General features: G+C 37.4%; 2 protein-coding genes across 3 annotated transcripts in view; both read right to left on the reverse strand.

The window, feature by feature from the left end:
* The window catches only part of LOC117417372 (UBX domain-containing protein 7-like), a 30,207-nt gene extending 16,864 nt beyond the window's left edge, over positions 1-13,343 (reverse strand). For both annotated transcript variants that reach the window (XM_034029497.3, XM_034029496.3), the window contains exons 1-3: positions 13,181-13,343; positions 3,503-3,656; positions 2,810-2,877 (exon numbers count right to left, since the gene is read on the reverse strand). In XM_034029497.3, the coding sequence (XP_033885388.1) occupies positions 2,810-2,877; positions 3,503-3,656; positions 13,181-13,250 (292 nt within the window). In that variant the 5' untranslated portion in view covers positions 13,251-13,343. The remainder of the gene's footprint in view (positions 1-2,809; positions 2,878-3,502; positions 3,657-13,180) is intronic.
* Positions 13,344-14,423: 1,080 nt separating this feature from the next.
* On the reverse strand, positions 14,424-22,478 carry rnf168 (ring finger protein 168). Its single transcript, XM_034029498.3, has 7 exons — positions 22,209-22,478; positions 18,756-19,066; positions 18,315-18,391; positions 17,688-17,858; positions 17,353-17,450; positions 16,894-16,978; positions 14,424-16,423 (listed from the first exon to the last, which is right to left on the reverse strand). Exons 2-7 carry the CDS (start codon positions 19,057-19,059, stop codon positions 15,632-15,634), a joined length of 1,527 nt encoding a protein of 508 aa, XP_033885389.1. The 5' UTR covers positions 19,060-19,066; positions 22,209-22,478; the 3' UTR covers positions 14,424-15,631.
* Positions 22,479-24,410: the final 1,932 nt, after the last annotated feature.

Consider the following 24,410-nt stretch of genomic DNA (forward strand, 5'->3'; position numbering starts at 1 on the left):
CCTTTCTGGGCCTTAGTAATCATCTTTTTAAGAAGTAATTAAGAATGGTCCAAAAGGGTGCCCAAACTTTTGCACGCGCCATGTTCACTTTTGTTTATTATTTTGAATCTGTAATAAATGCAAATAAATAGTAATCCTGTATTAAAATTTGCAGAAAGGTGTCATGTTTAACTTTGTACCATGTAGAGGTCAGGTCAACTTCTGTTCACCAAAAGATTCATTGTAACATACATTTTTTCCAGGGGTGCCCAAACTTTTGCATACAACTGTATTATCTCTTTATAGCAGGGACTGTTTCTACTATACATTTTCTGATCATGCTGTAAATTATGAAGCTGGTGGAGCACAAAGGGAACTTCGATTGCATCCACTTCTGCGATTAGAATTTCTCTCAACACCACCTCCATTTTGGTTCTGCTCAGAACTGTTGTTCATCTACCAAAGCTGTCTGCACAGACCGTGATGTTACGCGCAGACTCCCGTCTGCAATCTAGCCGGCAAAAAAGTCTTGTGAACGCACCCTGAGACACTTGACTTGTTTTAATGAATAATCATTCAGAGGTAAATCTCTCTCGATATTTCTGACAAGCTAACATCGATCTTTTAGATGGAGCAGAGTGACATTTTTTGTTTGATTTGTAATTCCTATTTTATTAACTGATAAGTAAGGCTGGGATTTTGTCATGGAAATTTGTTCAAAATCAGGGAGGAAGGGGGAAATGGTGCGTGAAGTCATGGGGATGAAAATCCAACTTTTTTTTTTTTTTTTTTTTTTTTTTTTAAATACAACATAGTGTACCTACATAAACATAAAATCGGTCCGTCTATCGAAGAAGGAAAAAGGGGAAATTAATCTAAATATTTATTTATTATGGTTTTCACAACATCCGGTTCAAGTTTTAATCCTGTAAATCGGTAAGCTTCACAGAATACACAACAGAAAATGTTCGTTTTACATAACTTTTGGTGGGGTTTCTACAGGCCAGCAAACAAAAACTGTAGGTTTTACATACCTTTAAAAAATAACGTTTGAAGTTGAAAGACTGTCTCTTTGTGTGCATCTGCTGTGGTACAGTTTGCAGTTATTTTATGTTTTGGTTTGTTTGTTTACATATTATTCTGATACAACACATTGTACATTTGATGCCTTTCTGGAGCGGCGGTCAACCCGAAATACATTTTTGTATGCAGAAAACGATTACAGCAAGTTTTTCCAGAACTGGTAAACGTCGCATTTCATTTCACTGACAATTTTGTAGTAAACACAATATTCACACTGTGCAACACAGTTGTCTTCAAACAGTAGAATGGCTTCAAACACATCTCAGCTATCCTGAGATACTTCGCTTGATTTGGGTCAAAGACCCGACAGGCATTAAAAAATGATAGTAAAGCGACATTTGCGTAGCTGTTTCTGAAGGACCCCTAAACTGGTTACTAAGCAACCCGGTTCAGAGCTTTTAGTATGTCAGTTAAAATGCCACAATAAAAAACTGTCAGTGAAATACAGTATTATTTAAGAACCATTGATTCATTAAAAAAATTAAACAGGAAAACACACACGGTATTGAAATAATATTTCATAAACATTCAGGAAGTATCCATCATTTATTTATTTAATAAAAATCGCAGCATTATACCCCTTCGACAAAGCGCCGTAGAGGAACCTTCAAAATAGTAGCTGCTACGGCCAAATTGAAGCAGTTGGCATCTCTGACATTTGGATCAATCGTGAATCTTATCTCCTCTCGATAACAGCAACTAGGCTATTCAGTGACGGAACTTCTCTACCTTGCCATCTAAATTATAGGAAATCTCTGTTTCAACATTATTTTAATGCAAATTAGAATAGCACGCTTGTATGAGCTAAAATTGCTTTTACTAGTAAATGTAATCGATAGTAATAAGGTAGCAGCTGTACTTGTTCTGTGTCAATACTGCTTATTACTGCAATAGATGACGCGCAGGAAAACTCTTTTCACATGTAAAATGTTTTAAGTGGCTACAGTATCGTGAACCAGACTCCCTCCCATCCCAATTAATTCAAGGAAACTTTCTTGGTGGTTTTGATACATGAAAACAGAAATCCATAAATCAAGTCAATTTAGCACAGAGTTAAGGAAGAAGCCCCATATTAACACCTTTTTTTCAAACAACAATACAAAGCTGTGTTCCTTTTGATTTGGTTTCTGAAGATTTTGTTTCAATGTGTTATGTGGAAAACAAAAAATACCTATTTTACAACGATTTTAGTAACTTACATCCCTACCAGATCTGAAAATATAAATAGACAGCTGTCACATGTTAAAATGCAAGTGTGGCATGTGGATGGACAGACAGACAGGTTTCACCATATATCCTCAGAGGTTATCTGGATAAAAGTAAAAATGTCAGTGTAACAAATGTGTAAGTACATACATATAGACAGGACAGGCATCTGCTCTCTGAAATACATGTTTAAATGGCAATGTAAATGCAGTATGAAAATAATTTGCGGTGGGTGAGTCTTTGGGCGAGATATTATAAAAACAAGCACCCCGTGAATCTTCCAAAGTTATTACAGGTGTTACAGACTGGCCCTGTTATCACTAATACCCAGGCACTGGTGATAATGCTGACAAGCCAATACTATAGAGTTTAGCTTACCTAACGGTGGTCTAGTTAAAACAAAAAATAGACTATTCACTGGTACTGGATATTCAAGTTCTTTGAGGGGGAGAAAAGCACCTCCACTCTCCCTTACAACAAGCCGGCGCACCTGAAGGTTTCTGCAATGTACTGTAGAAGATGTAAGGAAATGGGGACTTACCACTAAATAGTGGTTCCGGTTCCACCAAAATATCCTGCTTCTGTGGAATAGGCGCTCGCACCTCATCGCTGAAAATACAAGAAATCTATTCATTAAAACAGTTTTTTTTATTGTTTTTTTTTTTAACATACATCGATTCAGGTCATTATTAGGTGCAACTTGATTTCAAGGCAACCTGTAATCATTTGCTTACCATGGTCATGCAAGAGTTGAGAGAATGTACTTTGCAAAACACACAGATCTCGAAATAACAAGGCAAAACGTCATGGTCTGCCCTTTCTGCTTTAAGTCAAAATCTCAGCCTTCTTAGCTCACATGACAGAACCCCGAACACGTGTGTTATTATTTACACTGGCCTGTGGTGCTACTTAAATACAGACCAGACTGCTCCTCCTAGTGGCCATTGTCAAATCCTGCAACTGAACCTGACAAGTCTAAATGACCTAGAACCAAATAACTGACATACAAGAAAGTATCTGTTCAAATGTGGGTAAAAAGATTTTTAAAAGCTTGGTTACTACTTAGATAACGAGCTATTATCAGGACATGTTCATGTCAGAAAAAAAAAAAAACCTCACAAATCCTAACAACCCTGGCACATGCATTAAAATGTTCTAATGTGTTTATTACAGCCTACCATTTCACCTTTTCTGTATTAAATCTGTAATCATTAGTGGAAGAGTGTGAACATACTCTGCATGTGGGGGTGGTCTGCTGGTTGAAGTCCCAGCAGAGCTGGTACTGGGCTCCTCTGCGATGCCACCTCCATCCAGGAACATGGTGACTGCCATCTCTAGGTTGTTGTTACATGCTTCCAACATGTGTTGGCCCACACTCTCGGTGGCCCCTGAAACAAAAACAAAAAACACACTATTTTATTAAACGAATTGTCTAAGTGGAACACAGCAATAACATTTCTATGCAACCAACTACTGGTGTCACGATGGAAATCTATTTAAACTAAGCAGCATTTTCAACGTCCAATTGCATTTCTGGTAACCTGGGTACAGTTTGCGATACAAATAATTATCCTAATATGAATATCGTTTTGCATCTGTGAAGCATTAAAACTAATGGTATTTTGGCCCACCTTTGCAAGTGAAATCTCATGTAAATAGTCAGGTATTTGGAATGATCTTTGTAAGATTGACTATGTTTTAATATTAACCATCACAATGACTTCTTCGATAGAAGCATATTTAAATGTATATCTGTTTCTGTTTTAAATCTTCTATTTCACTATCCAAGAGTTGGCTAATTTATTATGATTTCCACTACAAATTCAGACTATACAAAATGAGTAATGTACTAGTATGACCCTGTGACAGAAATATAATGAGTTTGGTTGTAAATCTCCCTCGCGACCTGTGAGGGTACTAAGTAGCGAAAGGGAAAGGCTTTGGACAGGTTGTCCTGACAGTTCATTCCCTGGGTCGGGAAGTCAGTCAGCCTGGAAAACGACGAGACTCCGGTGCAGGAACGTATTGACCTAGAGGGTAAATGAGGTAGCAGCTGCAAGCAATAGAGTCAGCTGTAATTGTTTACCAAGGGGTCATGCATAATCACATAAAAGGGGCCGGAGAATTGTAAATCTTTTCCTTCGCTTTTGGTTTTGAAATAGACCCGGAAGGACCCGTGCGTATTAAAAGTATTGAGTGTTTGTTTTGTTTGTCTTGTCTATAATTGTTACTTGTGTGTTTATAGACAGCTAACACGTTCCGGAGCTGTTGCTAAGAGCCAGCACTGAACCCGGAACAGCACTGCACTATGTGTCACTCTTTAAACTGTATCACCCACCACGAGCACTACAGCACGCACCCAGGACTGGTGACCGTGGTTGTATATTGTGGGAGAGATACTGTGTTTATTGTTTAGGGCTGCAATCCCTGTTACTGTTCTCCATGTTTTACACATCGCTGTGTATAACCAGAGTTTATTATTTGGTCACCAGATCTGGATTATAACAAAAATAAAATGTATATTTTTCCATACCGGATTACAAATCTGTCTGTTTATTCCTGCACTGCATCACCTCTGCACCTGTACATAATCAGCAACCACTTTGCCACAGACCCATTATATAGATATTATTAAGACTACAACAGTGGCACAATGCACTCAAATCTGTTGCATATCCCTTCTTTATAGGTTTGAGAGAGACAGGTAACAAACATAAGGATAACAGTAGAATTACCCGTAAAAGCCACTGGCCCTTTTACAGCACTACAGTAAAATTATTTCTAGATTTTAAAAAAAAAGTCCCCTCTATAAATGAAAGCACATGTCATGAAACCATGAACCCAACGTTTTCTTCTTGGTGAAATGAAAGGCAGCTCTGTGATTGTCCTGAGGCATTAGTCCAACACTACTTTGGTTTGCCTGTCTAGTTTTCCTTGTCTCAACAACAGCTCTCAACTGCACTCCAGGTTTCAATCACCTGTTTATTTCACTGATTGGGGTGTCAAGTTTAAACGTGTACATGCTTCACTTTAGTTTACTAACTACTTTATGTTTGCTATTCACTAACTTGAGAGATATCAGACACCTAGTTAATTCAGTGTGCTATTAATTTGTTGGTGCTTCAACATTTTGTTTGAGGTATTTTATCAAGACAACCAGCAGTAAAAAGTCAGCATTTAATTGACCAAGTGATGCAAAACTCAACTCGCGCAACACCTGTTTTAAACACAATTATTCAACCCATAGAAACAGAGTTTTGCAATAAGGCTGAAACTTTGCTGCTTGTTTTCTTTTTCTTTTATCTGACGCTTGTGAGCTTTGTTTGTTCTTTTTTATCTGGTGTTCTGAATCCTAGTCTTCATCTTCTACAACATGTTGTTCTGTTTGTTCTATTTCACTCTTGCTGTGGCGACATTTTACAGTATTGGCTAACAGTTTTGTTTTTTAATTCGCGCACACAAGTTTACCGCAATCATATATTTATATTGATGATAAAGTTATTGAGGTCAGCTGTAGAGATGCATAGATAGTGAACTTTTCTTTGCCTTGGCTCAATACGAAAACATATTACTGGCATTTTTAAATTATTGGTGACTAAAACGTACAGTACTGATGCTAATTAAAAAACGCTTACCTAGTATCAGTGTGATGGATGTCCCTGCTTGTTACCACACAAATCACTGATGATGGCAGGGAAATTGGAGAGAGCTTCAGTCGCAAGACATTTTTGGCGTTTTTAATCTTTGATGGTATTTCATCTTGATCGCCCTTTGCTAGTAATGTACTAGTATTGAGCAAACAATCCACATTTTTTCACTGGATTGAAAGCTAAAAACTCTTACTACTCTCACACCAGACGTAACGGCTTGTCAAACTAGACCGCATGACAATACTGCGGTTTCTGACTGGCCATTTTGAAATGTAGTACTTCAGTTACAATAAACTTTAATCGGGTCATTGAAAAGAATAAATATCGACTTGCTGGCATGAACACACACAGGAAATAAAATGAGTAAAAGACTAGGCTTTTAGTTTTTTAAATCCCAGACAGACTGCAGTAACTGCCCAATTGTTTATATTACATTTAAACAACAGGGCTTATTTAAAATGACATATTTAATATGTAAATTAGTCGTGCGTGCACTGAACGCTCTGTTACAGCACATCAGTCTGGTGACAATAGTTTGCAATAGATTGGCAAGTGGTACTAAATAAAATGCGTTGTCTGCCATTTCAGAATTTTTCTTGAGTACCCCCAGGAGTACGTGTACCCCAGTTTGAAAACTGCTAGAAGAAACCACATTACCAACAGATACAGTTTAATAGTGGTAGTATTTAAAAGCCGTTGTCCTCACTGGTAAATTCTTCCACCTTCCCCTTTTATTTTGACAATTTCCATATAAAAAACGGCATTTTTATCTTGACATTTCATTCTTAGCCCCCAAGTAAATATTTTGGACAGTTTTTAAAACAATTGTTGCTTTATTTTTACAACACACGTTGGTGTTGTTGATAATATGATAAACTCGTATATCTGCTTCAGGTTAAACGATTGTCCGTGTTACACAGAACACTACAAATAAAATGTCAAATATACACTATGTATTTCGTTGGTTTTGTGGATTTGCTATGTTTTTAACTTATTTTAATACTGCACATAATTATATAGTTTAGAAAATGCTACTTACCAAAACCATGCTGCACGTGAACTGTATTACATAATAATTTCCTTTATTCCGATTCCAGTGGTGTTTTCTCAATGTAAGATAAATTGTAGGCATATATACAGTGCCGTATAAAACCACATACACTGTATATATATAATTTTATCATGCTCGTTATAGGCCTACTGGCGAAATGGTCAAGAGACAGTTGGTGCTTAACACATACGGAATAATTTTGGCCCTGAATTTTAGCATTTTTGGTCATAGAAAAGACACATTTCACATATTTTATAATGTTACCGTAGGCTACTTTTTTTTTTTTTTTTTTCAGTTAATGCGTTTTCGTTTCACAAATCTTCTGCACACAGTATTTTTAAGCACAACTATAATATTTCAACAGTCACTGCCAAAGCTTATTACTTATTCTTCCAGAAGTAATGGTCGGGTGTAACAGTGATACGAGGTTATATTTGCGCCGGGCCATGTTGTTAACAAGCCTGATGTTGTCGTCAGGCTTTACTGTGAAACTGCCTGTAACCAGGGAGGGTGTGATCGCATTCTACTGGACTGGAGAATAATGGCATGGGAGTTTAATTATGAAAATGCAAGTATAAACAAACAAGTAAAAAAGATTAGCCTGTCGCCAGACATATCATGGTAATACAAAATGCATTAATTTACTGCGTATTGATATTGATTGCGTCTGGTCAGGGAAGGGGGCCACACGAGCGCGTTAAGAGAATTTCAGCGGGACATTGGCGCAATGGCGCAGCCTAGCGCGAACACTGCGGATGCAAAGGTTTGAGCAGAACTCTCTGTAGTTGTGAAAGCGCAGCAGCAGAAGCTGTCAGGTTGCAAAGAATAATGTGAAGCTGAAAGCTACAGCAGCACCTAGTATAGCCTCGTGAAGCGGTCTGGGTTACCATGGTAACTGACACGCAACATGAAACTGAGGCGCTGAATGGCTGACTGCATTTACGTTGCCTACCACGGGATGAGAACGTTGCAGAGACAATGAATCAATGAGGCCGAGGCGCTGATCTGATCAGCAGCAGTGACTCTATGGTTTAGCGATCCCTTCTTTTGAAGAACGAGACGTTCGTCACTAGTGACGATTCCACATTTTTTTTTGTCGTCACTTTCAAAAAACATTCGCAAATTACGAGAGTGATGAGCGACAGCGAAACCCCTGGATCCAATGAAACATTGCTGGTTCTACAAAATAGTTTGCCACTAGTAGAATGCAAAATTATTGTACATGATCCGCTGCAGCAATTGTTGTAGATTTTTTTTATTCATTTTGGACACTCACAAAATGTTCACTCGCGTAACAATATCAGTTGAGATCTCCTAGGCTAAACCCGCCCCGGGTGCCCATATCTATCAATCAGTGAGGAGAGCCCAGAGTGGTTATTTGCTGCTGTTAAGTGTCAATCAATAAATCCTGTCCAGTTTTCTTTTTGAAACTGAAACAAACTTATAATCACATCAGGAACCTGGACCGATACACATAACTTAATTGGATTTAAGAGAAGGGTAAAAGAACACAAAATAGACAGTTTTCACGGTGAAGAATGAATTTCACGGTCCGTGTCATGTTTTTTCATGGCCGTTAAATAGGTAGGGCCTTAGTAATGTACTGTATAAGTGTAAGCGAATCCACATGGACGACACGCTTCTCTGAGCACCCTAGTATGTGACGCATTATTGGTTGCGACATGGTACGTAGACTGATTAGGCCTATACATGTATGAAAGAGATATGCTACATATATTGGTTGCGATGTTGGCAGTAAGTCAATTAACAATAAATCCACATACATGTATGAAAGAGATATTATACATATTCAAGTATGGAGACGCAAAATAAAATTATCAACCAGAGTTGTTGCTGTCGAAAGTTCCATTGCAGGAAAGGGTAGGCTACCTCTAATGTACTGTTTGGAAAAATGACGATATAGTTGTTTTCACTGAAGATACTGCAAATCTAAGTGGCTATGCAAAGTCATGTAAAGTTTTGATTAAAATATGACAACAAAAAATGAAACGCATCTCTGCAGCCTCGGCACACTGGAAGGGACTAATGCTTTTCCTAGCAGAAGCTGGGCCACGTAATTCATAAATTGTAACTAACAGCAAATAATAAAAATGAAAAGAGAGATCAAATTATTTCCATATGAATAGGCCACGATTTTAATGAAGTTTTCAAACCTTGTTTTTTTCTCCTTTGGACAGTGGGGTTGTTTTTTTTTTTTTTTTGTCTTAATTTACCGTTATGTTTACACAGGAAATTTGTCAGATTTTTACACAAAACAAGGCAAAAGCTAGTGACAGCAGGAATATAAAAATTGGAGAGTGATATATTTAAATGCCAATGTATCAAACGTGTCTTAAAATATCAGGATGTGTTTAAATTAGTTTTTTATATCATGCGCTACAAAAAGAGGCCTTATTGTTCCTTTAAACTGTTACTGTGGGAAGTTTTTTTTTTTTTTTTAACTCGATAATCATAATTAGAATTTGCACGATAATCAATGTCAACGTCAGGGATCGATTTACAACACTAATATATATACACAGTGCCTTGCAAAAGTAATAAGACCCCTGACCAATTCTCTCATATTACTGAATTACAAATGGTACATTGAAATTTCGTTCTGTTTGATATTAAGTATTACCAGCTTTGCACAAAGTGTCGGAGTGATTTTGGCCCATTCTTCTTGGCAGATTTGCTCCAGGTTGTTCAGGTTGGTTGGACTACGCTTGTGGACCGCAATTTTCAAATAGTGCCACAGATTCTCAATGGGATTGAGATCAGGACTTTGACTGGGCCACTGTAGGACATTCATCTTTTTGTTCTTGAGCCACTCCAATGTTGCTTTGCCCTTGTGCTTGGGATTATTGTCCTGCTGAAAGGTGAATTTCCTCCCAAGCTTCAGTTTTTTAGGTTCTCTTGCAGTATTTCCCTGTATTTTGCTCCATCCATTCTTCAATTTTAACAAGATGCCCAGTCCCTGCTGATGAGAAGCATCCCCACAGCATGATGCTGCCACCACCATACTTCACTGTAGGGATGGTGTGTCTTGAGGCATGGGCAGTGTTAGGTTTGCGCCACACATAGCTTTGAGTTTTGGCCAAAAAGCTCTATCTTGGTCTCATCTGACCACAAAACCTTTTCCCACATCGCAGCTGGGTCACTCTCATGCTTTCTGGCAAACTCCAGACGTGCTTTCAGGTGGTACTTTTTGAGTAACGGCTTCTTTCTTGCCACCCTCCCATACAGGCCAGTGTTATGCAGAGCTCTTGATATGGTTGACTGTTACACCGTTACTCCACTCCCAGCCACTGAACTCTGTAGCTCCTTCAAAGTGATTGTTGGCCTCTCTGTGGCTTCTCTCACAAGTCTCCTTCTTGTTTGAGCGCTGAGTTTTGAGGGATGGCCTTTTTTTGGCAGTGCCTGGGTGGTGTGATGTAGCTTCCATTTCTTGATTATTGATCCAACTGTGCTCACTGGGATATCCAAATACTATGGATTTTGTACCCTTTCCCTAATCTATGCATTTGTATTACTTTATCTCTAACTTCTGTAGAATGCTCTTTGGTCTTCATTTTCGTTCAGATTCACAGCCTGACCAATGATCCTTCAACAGTGGGGTTTTTATCCAGAAAATGTGACAGCAACTTTAATGGTTCACAGGTGGAGGCCAATGGTAAGGTAATTGTGTCCTCATTAGGGCATTTTCTTTCATCGGTGTGAACTGGGAGCTTCCACAGCACAGGGGTTGAATACTTATGCAAGCAAGATATTTCAGTTTGTTTTTTTTCTTAAATATTTCCCAACATAAAACCAATGTCACCTTACAATAATTGATTTTGAGTTTCAGTGTTTTAAAATAAAATATCAAACAGAACGAAATTTCAATGTACCATTTGTAATTCAGCAATATGAGAGAATTGGTCAGGGGTCTGAATACTTTTGCAAGGCACGGTATATGTATATGTATGTATGTACGCACACACACACATATATATGTAATATATGAACATAATTTAGATCTTATTTATTTATTCAACATCAGGTTATCAAATAAACTACAAAATGATATCGCAAAAGCCATACTAGTAGTACAATATTTCATGTTAGATTTCGAACTGTCAAATTTTTCAACTTGTCAGTTTTTTGTTAAGTATATGGAAAACTACAAAGTGGTATGTAATTCAATACGTTAACGTAACATTATTCTACAGGTATCATTCGACTTTATGAAGCAAAATTAGTTAATTCTATAGGGTAGCTGTAGATTCCTAGTCACTGAAGACAATAGCCTACAACACAAAGGGGTAGTTTCACAGACCCTGCTTAACCCTGTAATGCCCATTTCTGTATCACATGTGATACAATGCTTAGCCACCCTCTATATTATTCTTTTTTTAAATCTAGCATCACAAGCCAGATTTTTCCATATGCAGTACATTATGGGTTGTTGGAGTGGGGGAAGTTTCGTAAAAGAAACTAAATCTAGTTACATAAATAAAACGTATTTAAAAAATGCTTGCACATTACAGGGTAAACACTAATCTTGGACTCATTTACCTAAGGTGACATTCGGTAGTCCAAGATTAGTGCCAATCTGTGTCTGTGAAACCTTTAGTAGGAAACTTTTAACGTTACATATATGACCAAGTGAGCCGAGATTCTTCCATCACACTGAACTCTTTACACCACACCATCTGAGTGTGGAAATGACCCGTCAAACCAATTCACCCATGAAGTTTATACAGATGGTTACAGAAGGATATGAACTGCGCTTGAAAGTGAAAGTAATATTGCAATTTCTAAAAGTGAAAGAAACGGACAAGCAAAGCATAATAAAACATTTCCTTGATCAGCCCTACAGTCTTCAGAACAAAGCACTGTACATAAAGATGTACCAATACAGATAGTTCAACTTAGTTTAAGAGAGGGTACAACATGTTGCAATTACTTTTAATATATTACAGCAACATATCTTTGTGTATACACTGTATGTCTACAAAATGTAATTGTATGGAAAAGCCTGTAAAGAAATATATTGCATATGAAATAAACTGGATTGTTCTCTTACTGCTATGCACCAACACCTAAATCTAATTTTTGTAGGCAAAATTCCTGGCTAACATTACAAGCTTTTTTTCTAACCCGGTGTTGCATATCGTATTTTTGTAAATAAATAAATAATGTGTATGCTGTGTAAGTTTTGACTGCCTTGTCTAAAAAACTCCAAAGAAGCCCAGTTCATGCACGTTTTGTGAAGGGGTTTTCCTGCGTTACTAAGTTCGCGCATTACATTTTCTACATACGGGAAATTCAACTGACTGAGAACATATAAATAAACACAAAAAAAACTAATAAGCACCGCCACAAATGTAATTAGGTAGTTATGTTATGGAAGGGTTGCGACTGCTTTGGATTTTCACAATACGGTTTTAAACTAATCCTAAATGTGTTTTAAAACGACTTTCCATACGGAACAAGAAAATACGGTTAATGAGATCGGTCTAGTAAGCGTGCTGTGAACTGCCCTGAGCCAAAACTGCAGTCGTACTAGTGCAGAGACCAACCATGCTTGTGCTATTCTGCTACTGGTACGGACGCCTCACCGACACTGTGATTGTTTAACTCTCTAACTTGTGCATCACAAGCAGAGCCAATTTCATTTCTCAAACTTCAGCTTCTCACAACAGCCTAATTAATCTCACTTCCGCAACAGTTTGCACTTTGATTCCTGTGCAGCATTAAAGTCCCGCAGATTTTTTCTTCTTTTAAAATAATATGACAACATTTCAACAATGTTACATTGAACTGTACGTTTAACCACCACAAGGAGGAGCCTATATAGCTAAAAAAAATAAAAAAAATAAAAAAGAATTGTTGGGCATCTCAATCTTTATACAACTAGTCAGCATTTCTACATCTGAGTTGGGGTTTGGACTCTTACTTGTGAATTTTCTTGCATTATTAGCCAACGATGAACGTAACCTTTAATAATAATAATAATAATAATAATAATAATACAACTACGTGTTTTAGTATGCGCTTTAGTTGCTCGTCTCTTTTTACCGAGCTGGTCTCCTACTTCATGACAAGGGGGCAATGCTGTATGATGCCCCAATGCAATTCACACACTTTACAGTCCAGTTATTATTATTTTTTTTCGCGGCCGTTTAAAAAAAAAAACATCATACCCCTTTTAAAATATAATATTTACCCGTTATGGCTGTAAATTGCTGTATTAACCCATTCAGTCCCGGAGCTGATGCATCCCCTAGCGCCGCCATCTTACCGCCGCCAACAACACTCCAGACCGCATGCGCATTGAGGCGCTATACCCGCGAACTCTAACCCCACCCTTAGGTACACGTGATACACAAACAGACCCTCCCAAGCATTCTGGATGATGAAGTTTGCATGTAACTGACCCACGTTATAGAAAAAGTTATATAAAATAAGTTAAGCTGCAATATAATGTGTCTTGCTGTGTGTTAGACGATACTTTACATTTTTGGGGCCACTAAACTACAAATGAATTATTTTTACCTCTTACTATCCCTGCTCGGGATGCATGTAGTACCAGTTGCATGGGTGTGTCACACTTCAGAGCTTTTAATGTCTAGAGAACCACTTACCCAGTTGTAATGAAACTTGGTAAAGACATTCATTAGCAAAAGCTAATACCGCCTATCTGTATGTCGGTAAATACAAGTCACACTTACCTTTTTACAGAGAATCATTTATCTAGTTATGATGAAACTTTGAAAAGGAATTTTTCAGCACAAATTATTAAGTATCAGAATCTGGGGGTTATGATACTAAAAGCTGGCATGCATGTCACTTTAGGTTCTTTGGTTGCTTTTTTCAGGATTATTATTATTCTTGTGCCCATGATCAAACTTGAAAACAATACTGGATCCTTTACAAGATGCCTTTCAATTGCTAAAATAATAAATTAGTCTGATTACAAGTGGAACATTTTCATTTACTGTATAAAAGCAAAATAAAATTCATTTTTATTGTCGAATGAACATTGCCTTTTTATTGGTGTTCATGTATACAATCAATAAAGACTTCCATAAGTCTGCTTAATGTAAACAATGTATTGTACGTGAAGACATCTGAATGCTGAATATTCCTCATATACAGTTTCAACTGTAAAAATTACAAGGAACATTACAACCAACCAAGAAAAATAATTACAATTGATGAAAAAAAAAAAACTTGTTGATATTAATTTCAAGTTTAAAATTCCAAAACTGTTGATGTACCAGTATCCAATTTCTTTAATTTCTTACAATAAAGCTAATAAACAATACAAACTTACTGTTTAATAACATGAACCTGTTTAAAATTGATTCAAAACCCCTTAATAAAACCCTAATACTGATGGGCATTGCAGACCATGCTTTTTATGGTTCCCTGTGCAGTACAAGTATATAGACACACAGGCATTGTAGTTGACATTTATTAATATTTATTGCATGTGTCCCAGTGCAAGGTTTGAGCTTTTTTTTTTTTTTTTTTGCAATTGAATATAGATGAAAAATGGTGCAAACTTTGCTTTGAAGCAAATGCTTTTTTTTATTTTGCAAGACCAACCCAAAACAAAGTACTGAGAACCTTTACAAAAGTAACAGCAGTGTACATTTTTACCAACATGTGTTCCTGCAGAATTTAAATGTTTAACTTCAATGACAAACACCTCTTTTAGTATTACTCAATATACCACCATGGAATGTTTAATAGTTATGGATTAAGATGTTCAATACTAAACTCTTACTGTACATAAAAAGGGGAGATAAAAAGGGCAGTTGTTTAAGAGTAAACTCATGTTTAAAAGTTATAGATGGACAGGGCTCCAATTAAAACACGTTTAGTAAGGCAGTTTAATCAGAATATGTGTATGTACAACTCTGTGGAACCCTTGTAACTTTCCTTCAAATGTCCTCGCAGTGTTACAGAAGCACTTACAGTTCTGAAGAACTTGCACCTGCCACAGTAATGTCATATTATTATTAATACAAATTACAGGATTTGATTGTGAAACCCCTCCTCTGATGTCCTGTTTTATGGTATGGTCATACAGATTTCTAACTATAAAATCATTATACATGGATGATGTTATAATTGAACTGCTATGCCTTTAGTTACCTAATTGTTAAGCATGTCAAGAGAATGCTGAAGACCACATGTGTGTATCTTTCTTAAAATGTTTAGTTTAAATAAGCTTCCAAAGACTTAAAGCACATAGTGGTTAAATACAGCTTTGGCCAAAGGTTTTGCATCACTCTACACAATTAACAGATTTTGCTTCATGCAAAACATTTGGTCATAGCCGTACACATCTTTTGTACATATCTGCTCCACACTTAATAAAAGCATCATTTATATTTATTGCTATTTCTGGTTTTATTGACCAGGTTTACAATTTGCTGTTAAACATTTGTAGCCCATCATTTCATCCGGAGGTTAACATTGCAGCTGCCAAATGTTAAGCATGGATATCATATGGAGATAAATTTAGCAGAAAAAAAATGCTGGGGAAAAAAAACAACTATCAGACTTTAAAAAAAACTGCTGTCCAGCTGTTGGGTCAAATAAGTAAAGTAATATATCTCTTTGTTATATGTTAACACTGTAAAGGCCTGTTTTCCCTGGGAAACCTTTAGTTGACATGGTTTTGGAGAATCTTGGTTATGGTCATCTGTTTGCAATACATCTGCAGTCGTGTGGGTGACCCAGAACTGTTGCATGGACCCTTCTGACTGCCAGCTTCTTCTGTTGGGGTCGGAGCAGCAGTCAGCATGCTCCTGCTGGGTCTATTTGCAGACAATGTTGTCTTCACCCCGTCTCTCACAGTACAGTAAGACTGTGACCAATTCCTCTGTCCACTGCACGACGCTCTCTCTTCAGGCAGCTTAGTGCGGAGCTGGTACCCATTTGGGGAGGTTTTTTTTCTGTTCACTTCTTTCATCTCCTTGTTCAGCTGTCTCTGCAACTGTAAGGCCAAAAGTCTGTCTTTTTTCTCTTGCTGCAGTTTCATGAAAAGCTCCTTCTCCAGCTCTATGAGCTGCTGCATGTGGGACGCATCTGCAGAGAGCTCTGCCCCTTTGTGAGGATCGCCCTCTGCTGGTAACACTTTCAGTCTCTTGCTTTTGAAATTGCTTTCTGGGTCAGACTCACTCTGATTCTTCCTCTTGCAGGTATCTTCATCACCTGTTCTGCCTGCTCTGCAGTTTGGTTGGCTGCTTCTGTGTCTCGGATGCACACCAGAGTTTTCACTTTCATCTGTGCTTGTAGGCACAAGGACACACCTGTCTTTGTCACTGGTACTTGCATTTATTTTTTTTGCAGCCTCTGCAGATATTTCAGAGAAACTTCCAGCTTCTTGTGGACTTAAAGTTAGTATTCCATCTTCTATCAAAATAGACTGATCGAGAGCAGCAGAGATATTTTCCTAAGTACAAAAAACAAACAAAATTATGCACATCCATTCTCAGTGGTTGAAACCTAGTTGGTTAACATTACTGGAGTGTCTAGCTTTCTAGCTTTGTTAGTATGCTGTATTGTTACTGTATGTTTACCCTGTATTGCCAAATGTTTATTTAGACAACATTGCATTTTGTTGTTTATATTTATTTTACTTTAGCATGCCCCATACATTGGTTTCTAATTGTCTGGTAGGGTGCAGCTGTGGGGGATTAAGAAACTAATGCTTGGGGCATATATATGGTACCGCATTTATAGATTACAGATGATTATTTAATCCTATAAATTAATTAGTAGATGGCTGATCAATTTGCAAAGTCATTCAAAATTAAATATTACTGGTACATAGTTCAAGGGGAATAGCACCTCATATATAAAATATACTTATGTAAATATATATGTGTGCAACAAAAAGGTTATTGGCAGGTAAGAATGCACCTTGTCAGCAGAAAGGCTTGTACATCTGCTAGTTTCAGGATGTATGAAAGAGCTTGGCGTTCGGTTTGAGACAGGAGATAAGTATCTGAAAACAGACCAAAAAGACACTTAACAAACAGCATGTACAAGTTATTAAATATTGTACACATCACAAATCCACCATTCTTATACAAGTAAAACAAAAGCTCTTGTCTATTAACATGTGGCAAGGATTATCCTGTGAAACCATCCATCATTCAGCAATACCTGCTGTGAGTCAAAAAGCAAGCCACTCATAGGTGCACACCTCATTTGCACTCATCAGGACTAAACTGTTAAATCAATTACAACTTGGAAAGGGTTGCAATAAATGTCAGTACATATACTCTTAATGAAGCAAGATCTGTATCAGCACTTTCTTTTCTCAATCACATATTTTCTCTACAATGCCCCACCCCACATGTAAACTGCAAAACTTACTTCTCAATGTTCCCTACACTTGTGTTCTTCTTTCCTGAGGAGTTGTGTCTTGATATTTCTCTAGAGGGCCCCTTGGTTTCTGAAACTTGGTTTGCATTCTAAAGAGAAATACAAATAAATAGATAAACTATTTGGGGTTGGTTTTAGGTTACCTTTATACTTAAAAGTTTTTGTAAAATGTAAAATCCACACTTAAATATTGGAGAAAAATTACTGACTACGGTACAGTTCCTGACCAAGAAAGGACCATCCCAATATGGCAAGGTTGCTGTTAAGTGCTAGTGTCCATCCAAGCTGACAGAATATGAAAAAGCAATTATTCGATTAAAACTCACGAGTTCTTCGCTGAGCATCTGGGCCAATCTTTCATCATTTTCCAGCTGCAGCGCTACTGCCCTCCTCCTCTCCTCAGCTCTTCTCTCCTCTTCCTCAGCTAGGAGCTGTTGAATATACTCTTCACTCGCTCGCCTCTCTTCTTCTTCCAACACACGTTTTTCTGCTTCCAGCTGAAAATGATTTGAAATAAACAAAACATGCGTAACAAACCCTATCACGTTTGTAAATAAAGTAGAGGCACGATAACCAACATCCACTGTGTGCATGTGCACCGTACAAATATATCTACAAAATATAGGTTTAACAGACTCAGACATATTCTTGCAAATACCCAGAGACTGACACTCAAGAGCTAAACAATGTCCTAACCAAGTTTCATCACGATTAGATACGAAATTCAATTGATAGTCTCTTGAAATCTGTAAAGTGTGAAATAAGCCTATGCACAGATTTGTTTGAAAGGAGTGTCTGCACCTTTAAATATATGTTTAATTCAAAACAAAGAAACATGCAAGACATGGCATAGAATAAATTAACGTAAAACTCTCATTCTTTGATTTTTGGGAAACTTTGTTGCTCACACACAAACATACAGTCACAGACAAAATTATTTGGACACAATATACCTTGCTTTTCTGGTCCTCATATTCCTGTCGTAGCTCTCCTGGTTTACACAGTTGAGGCTGAGGAATCAATGCATTCACTGGGAACAAACAATTACAGTGTTGTTACTCTTGTTTCTCATCACAACAATTTTATTTTAGCAAGAAAACAAGGACCAAGAGTTTTTAAGTGCTTATAGCTTAAGGACCAAAACCCAATTAAATGACAAAACCATTATATCAATTTTTTTATTTAAAAATAAGGGGAAAAAACCAAAGGATTCTGTTTCTAAAGCTATGTTAAAGATTAACATTATTTAAAAGAGTAGCTGAGTGTTATGGCATTGTCTACATAGTACATGTGACAAATAAAGATTAGACAGGACTTGGCAGCAACATGGGTCAACCATGTAAAAAAAAAAAAGAATTCTTGTGACAGGGTTTGTGATTGACAGAGAAACTCACAGGTGGCATCATCCAGGTCCTGTCCGCTGAGCCGACGCTGGCAGTGAATAGGGAAGGTTTTCTGCACCCTCTCCCACAGCTCCTCATTCACCAGGGTCTTGTTGCGGCCATGCAGCCGAGCCCAGGTGGACACCCTCTTCCGGCAGAGAGGGCAGCACAGGTTGGACTTGTCCACAGTCTGCTGGAAACAGGGCTTACAGAAGGTGTGATCACAGGGCAGTGTAACTGGCTCCAGGAAAATCTCCAGGCAGATCGGACAAATGCAGTCCGCTTGAGACAACTTGTCCAGTGACACTTGCGGCATCTTGCTCCTTGGGAAAATATTGTTATTAGTTTGTTTCCTCCATACATGATTTAAAAAGTCTACAACTGCGCTTTAAATCCACCAGTACTAGATTGTTCACTATCTCAACAAAACCGGAAAAATCAAAACACATTAAGTCCAGTTTTAGGTCTTCTGTTTCCGTTGTGGTCACTATGTTTGAAGCACAGGTATTAAGTGGTAGAAAGATAAACAAAGCACTATTGTTTATTACTTGCTGTCAAAACTACTGTACTGATGGTTAATAAATGTTATTTTTTTATACTTACATTTTATTTATACTTATCTATTTAATATTCTACTTTAGTAGGCCAATAAAAAATTTAAAAAAAGGTATTGACGAGAGTTATGAGCGAGACAGATATTGCTTCACTGTGAAGACAGGAACCTGTTCTACTCATTGGTGTATGTGTAACTAACCTATGGAAGGCCATCCTGGTCAGAAACGTATACCTAGTTCACGTATTGATCTGGACCAATCAGAATACATAAAATAGTACGTGTTCTAAATAAACGTAAATTAACTACACATTTTTTAAGTAGAAGCTGGTCATTTTACACAGTAGTACCTAGTCATGCCGACTTAAGGAAATTAGAAAATATTGCGGCGAGAGATTTTCTTCATCGTGCAAATATATATTTGCTGACTGCTACCGATTTAGGGTTACCAGGTGTCTCAGGAAAAATGGGATTGAGACAATGTTGACTGTGAAACGATTCAGTTTGAATTACCCAGACTTTTTTTTTTTTTCCCACCCCAATTTCAAATGTAGGCGACTTTTAATTGGATAATTTATTACACATACTATTTTCTTTAAATTCGTTTTCAGCGACCTGATTGGCCAAATTAGCAAGTGTAAATTAAAATTACAACACTAAATTCAAAATAGTACGTGTACTAAATAACACGTTTTTGACTCGAATGTCCTACCATACTAACCTGGCCCGTATAGACAGGTCCTGGCTAATCCAGCGAATTTGTCGCTAGATTTGGCAACTTTGCATATTGGACCACAAAAACAGGTCCGATATCCGGTTCAGCCCTGTAGTATGTACCGTAGCGCCATTGGCGAGTCACAAAAAATCTGATTGGACTTTAACATCAGCGGTCCATAGCGGTTTTTCTCTACTGAAGTGGTCAGCGCGGCCGTAAATCCCAGATCAGGCTCCCCAAGCTGATTAATGGCTCAGGACTCTGTTTATCAGTCTAAAAAAACACTTCAGGTGTCTGTGACACTGCCAGTGTTATAACCAATTCAGTAGCCCGTCAGAAATTTGAATCCCCTGGCACATTGCGCATGCGTAAAATGAGATTGTCCCACAGGCCTGTCTAATTTTTCTTTTGCTCGTGTCTGAGTTAAAAAAAATACAAGTGATGTGCATGCGCAGCAGTTGTCGGATGCATTTTGAAATCATTTACTAACTTTTGACAGTACGGCATGATTTCTTTGTGATGTGTATAATCAGTTTAAACAATTTTTATTCAAACAATCTTTAAATAATTCATGCTTAATGTATTAACTGTGTGACCTACCTGTTTACAAACGATTGTGCTGATTTCAAAGTAGCCTATTTTTTATATATTTTTTGGATTTGAAAACTTTAAAGTTGAAAGTAAATGATCACAAACGTTTTCACGAATGTTGTTGCTCTGTGGTTTGTGCTGTTATGTCTGGAATAAACACGAGTCGTGTAAATGTATTACATATAACGTTACTGTTTACATATATTTGTTTATATACAGTACACACACAAGATTAGTATTGACAGTGAGAAACACAGGGATAACAAATTAGACATCTGACAATATCTTAGTCAATGGCTGTATTATTTGGTATCCCTTGTGCATTTCAAGCAGTGGGGCTCCTAGAAATGCTAAACTTGCATAGTGTGTCTACCTGTGCCCCATTATGACACAAAGGGTTTGATTGATATTGGGTGTATTTACAGTGAGAAACACAGGGGATACCAAATTAGACAGCTGACAATATCTTAGCTTCCTGTTTACTGATGTTTTAATGTTCTGCTATTTTGAATGTTATTCTAGCCTATTCATTTTCTTGATAGAGATCAACTTATTAAAATATTGTATCATTTAAGAAGATAATTGCTTGAGGGTAAACACTGTCCCATGTCGCATGGGAAAGAGAATTTAAAAGATCACATGACATGTTCACAGGCTCTTGTTTATTACATGACAACATATAAAATCCACATGTTTGTTGTGTTGTATACGGTAATAACTTCTCATTAAAGCCTCTGTGGGACTTGGCTTTGTATGTATTGTGTTTTTTTTTTTTTTTGTTTGTTTGTTTTTTTACAGTGGAGCTTTTTAAAAAGTGAATGCTTTGTCTTAGGAGTACGCAGTGTTTTATTGCAGTATTTCTTTCATTGCACTCGTTTTTTACTCTCACACCGCGAGCCCAGTAGGACTGTCGCTTGGCAGGTGCATTAGATTCCACATCGAATGCAGAGGGAACTTACACAGCATTTTCAAAACTGCTTCGCTAGTACTACTCACGATGGGACCAGCAAATCAGAAGCTAGTAACAAACTTAAGCAAAAAAAGAAAAACACGCCCATTGCTTGTCTTTGGCATAAATACTGCAAATAGCACTGCGTTGAGGGATTGAATCGAAACGATTTTCGATTTAATCGTTGCAGCCCATAGTACAATGACAATTTATTGTGTGTACTTTGTTAATATAGTATCAGATGGTAATCGTCCCGTCCCTTTTTCTGCTCTACCGACATTTCTGCCCAATCTGGTAACTACTGCAGAGGAGGAGTGTTGGCAACACTGATATATATATCTGTGTGTGTGTGTGTGTGTGTGTGAGACGTGCGAGAGAGGAATCTGGTTCTCACAATACTTTCTTCACGTATATTTCGACTTTATAAACAGCAGGTTAAAGTTACTGGTACCTTTTCCAAATAAGGTAGTATAAAAAAGCGCGCTGTTCTCTTTCTCTCCCTCCCTGCACAGTTTAAGTAAAAAAAAAAAAAAAAGGGACGCGGGACCATACGGAAATTAACTGACGAAAACTTGTCAAACCTTTCATATTTTTTACAGATTATATTAGTGTTAAGTAATATTACAGGAAACTCGAATGAGTGAAAACCGTGCTTACCTTATCTCTCCTCAGGCATAAATACCCGCGCTAGTATGTTAAACAACCCCTTCAGCGTATACAGGGAAAAAATAAAAACACACGCAGACCCAATTTCTAAATTTTACCAACACGTTTTATATAATGTGAAACAAAATTACCTAATTGACTTTATGTTTTAAATATAACTATACGTTTAGAGATACATAATCGAGACACTTCAACGCCATTCCTTGCCCTTAGAGCTAAACGTTTCAGTGCGCATGCGTAAACAGAGCGAGTCACTTCTTTTTAGGGTTTGTTGGCGCATGCCACCTAGTTGGAGATGATGAGCGCCCTCTACCGTCATATATGTGTGTCTATTGTAGTTCTTTATTACTTTTCCAATTTTCTTATGCTTTTTATACATTTTAATATACATTTCTCTTTCTCCATTTGTCCCTTCTAACGTCAGAATATAATTTACTGTTGCTAGTTCAATTTCTTTATCCTTTAACTTTCTATTTAATGCTTCTTTGCTGAATATATGTTCATTGTTTCTTGTCTGCCACAATTACTCATGGCTCCCAATCCTGTATAAATAATGATTTAATGCTGTATGTCCTAACCTTAGTCTATTAATATTAGTTTCTTCCTCCCTGTTTTTCCCTTTCCCCATATGATTATATTTCCCTACTTTTGAGTGATTTTTATAATAAAATGTTCCCTTTCCACTGTTTTCACATTTTTATTGCCATACATCCATTATCTTTTCTTTAGCCACAGCAGTCACCTCTGCAGGACTCAAAGGTATTATTATGTCAATGTGTTTATTTAATTGCCTTTTTTTGCTTCAAAATTTAATTTATGAATAATTTCATATATAATATCTATCCTATCTCCTTTTTTCCATTCTAATGCCTGTATCAAGCTTATAGAATCTGTAAAAATCACAATATCCTTTTCTTTAAATGCCTTTATTTTGTCTATGGCCATAAGAATTGCCACCAAATCTGCAGTAAATGCAGTAAATTATTTGATAATCTTCTCCTTTTGCATATTTCACATGTTTGTATATAGTAAGCTGTGGCAAAGTACTGAGTGAATACAGGTGAGTGCAGTGCAGAACGAATATAAAGCAGACAGACAATGATTTCCAGGTGCAAGGGTGTTTATTGATTTAATTAATAATGTCCAGAGCCTTATGGCAAACACCTGTAAATAATAATGATGGAGTGATACAGCGGCGTGTATCACTCGTTATTTGTAATTCCCCGGTTTGACCCGTAACCAAAAAGTCCAGTTTTACACACCAACACTAAACACAAAACACAAACACAGTTCTTAGTGATAGTGAATATGTGCAAGTGGTGTAATACAGTTCTCCGTGAAATGCAGGGGTGAAAGTGATGTCCGGGTTTATGCTGGCTTTCGCTACAGCTCCGGATCGTGCAACTGGTAGTCTATTAAAAACAGACGACAGTTAACAAAACACTAACAAACACAAGACAAAACTCATGGTTCACGAAACAGCACACAGACTCCTTGTAGGTTTTTAGCACTAACCATTTACCAAGGAACAGATCACGTATGCTAAGTCCCCTATTTATATCCTCGCTCATGACCCCTAGATTAACGAGCGCATCCGCTCTTCCAGTCCTCAGATGCCACACCGTTTACCGTCTGGGTCATTGAGTTTGGATACCGTAGCTGCACCCCTTTCCAAAATGACCAACTTCCACCTACCCTACGGAATAAATTGTTGTGCCATTTAGTTAAGGGTACTCTGTTCCCGTTACACAGTGCCCTCACAAGTCGAGAGGGAGATCTAACACCAAGCACCATTCGATCTCTGTCACATAAGCATATCCTGTTTTCCCAGATGTAGGGTTTTTTTATCCATCTGTGCATACCTGATCCATTTTGGCATCAATATTTTATTTATGTTTTCCATTATTTTTATTTCCTCAATGTTAATCTCTTGCACAATTTGTTGAGCAAGTCACTCTCTGTTAAACATCATTTGAGGTATGAGTGACCCACACTAGGCCTGGTTTTTGGGATGGAACCACATACCAGTCTCGCGTTTTGATTGGTCCTTGTCTGTCGGAGTAATATGACATCACCACGAGTGGATGAATGGATGGATTAGAGGGATGTTAGCATAACAATGGTGGTATGACAGCTGTTTTTTGGGATGGAATCGCATAATAGTCTCGCTTTTTGATTGGTCCTTGTCTGTCA

Source organism: Acipenser ruthenus, chromosome 12, assembly GCF_902713425.1.
Source record: "Acipenser ruthenus chromosome 12, fAciRut3.2 maternal haplotype, whole genome shotgun sequence".
Taxonomy (NCBI): domain Eukaryota; kingdom Metazoa; phylum Chordata; class Actinopteri; order Acipenseriformes; family Acipenseridae; genus Acipenser; species Acipenser ruthenus.

What these genes read in the sequence shown, in the direction of transcription:
- rnf168 (XM_034029498.3), bottom strand. Translation starts at nt 19,059, where the DNA reads ATGCCGCAAGTGTCACTGGACAAGTTGTCTCAAGCGGACTGCATTTGT. An exon ending in GGACCTGGATGATGCCACCT is followed by an intron (nt 18,392 to 18,755) that starts GTGAGTTTCTCT and finishes GTTTGTTCCCAG; the next exon opens with TGAATGCATTGATTCCTCAG. An exon ending in CAAGCCTTTCTGCTGACAAG is followed by an intron (nt 16,424 to 16,893) that starts GTGCATTCTTAC and finishes TTTTGTACTTAG; the next exon opens with GAAAATATCTCTGCTGCTCT.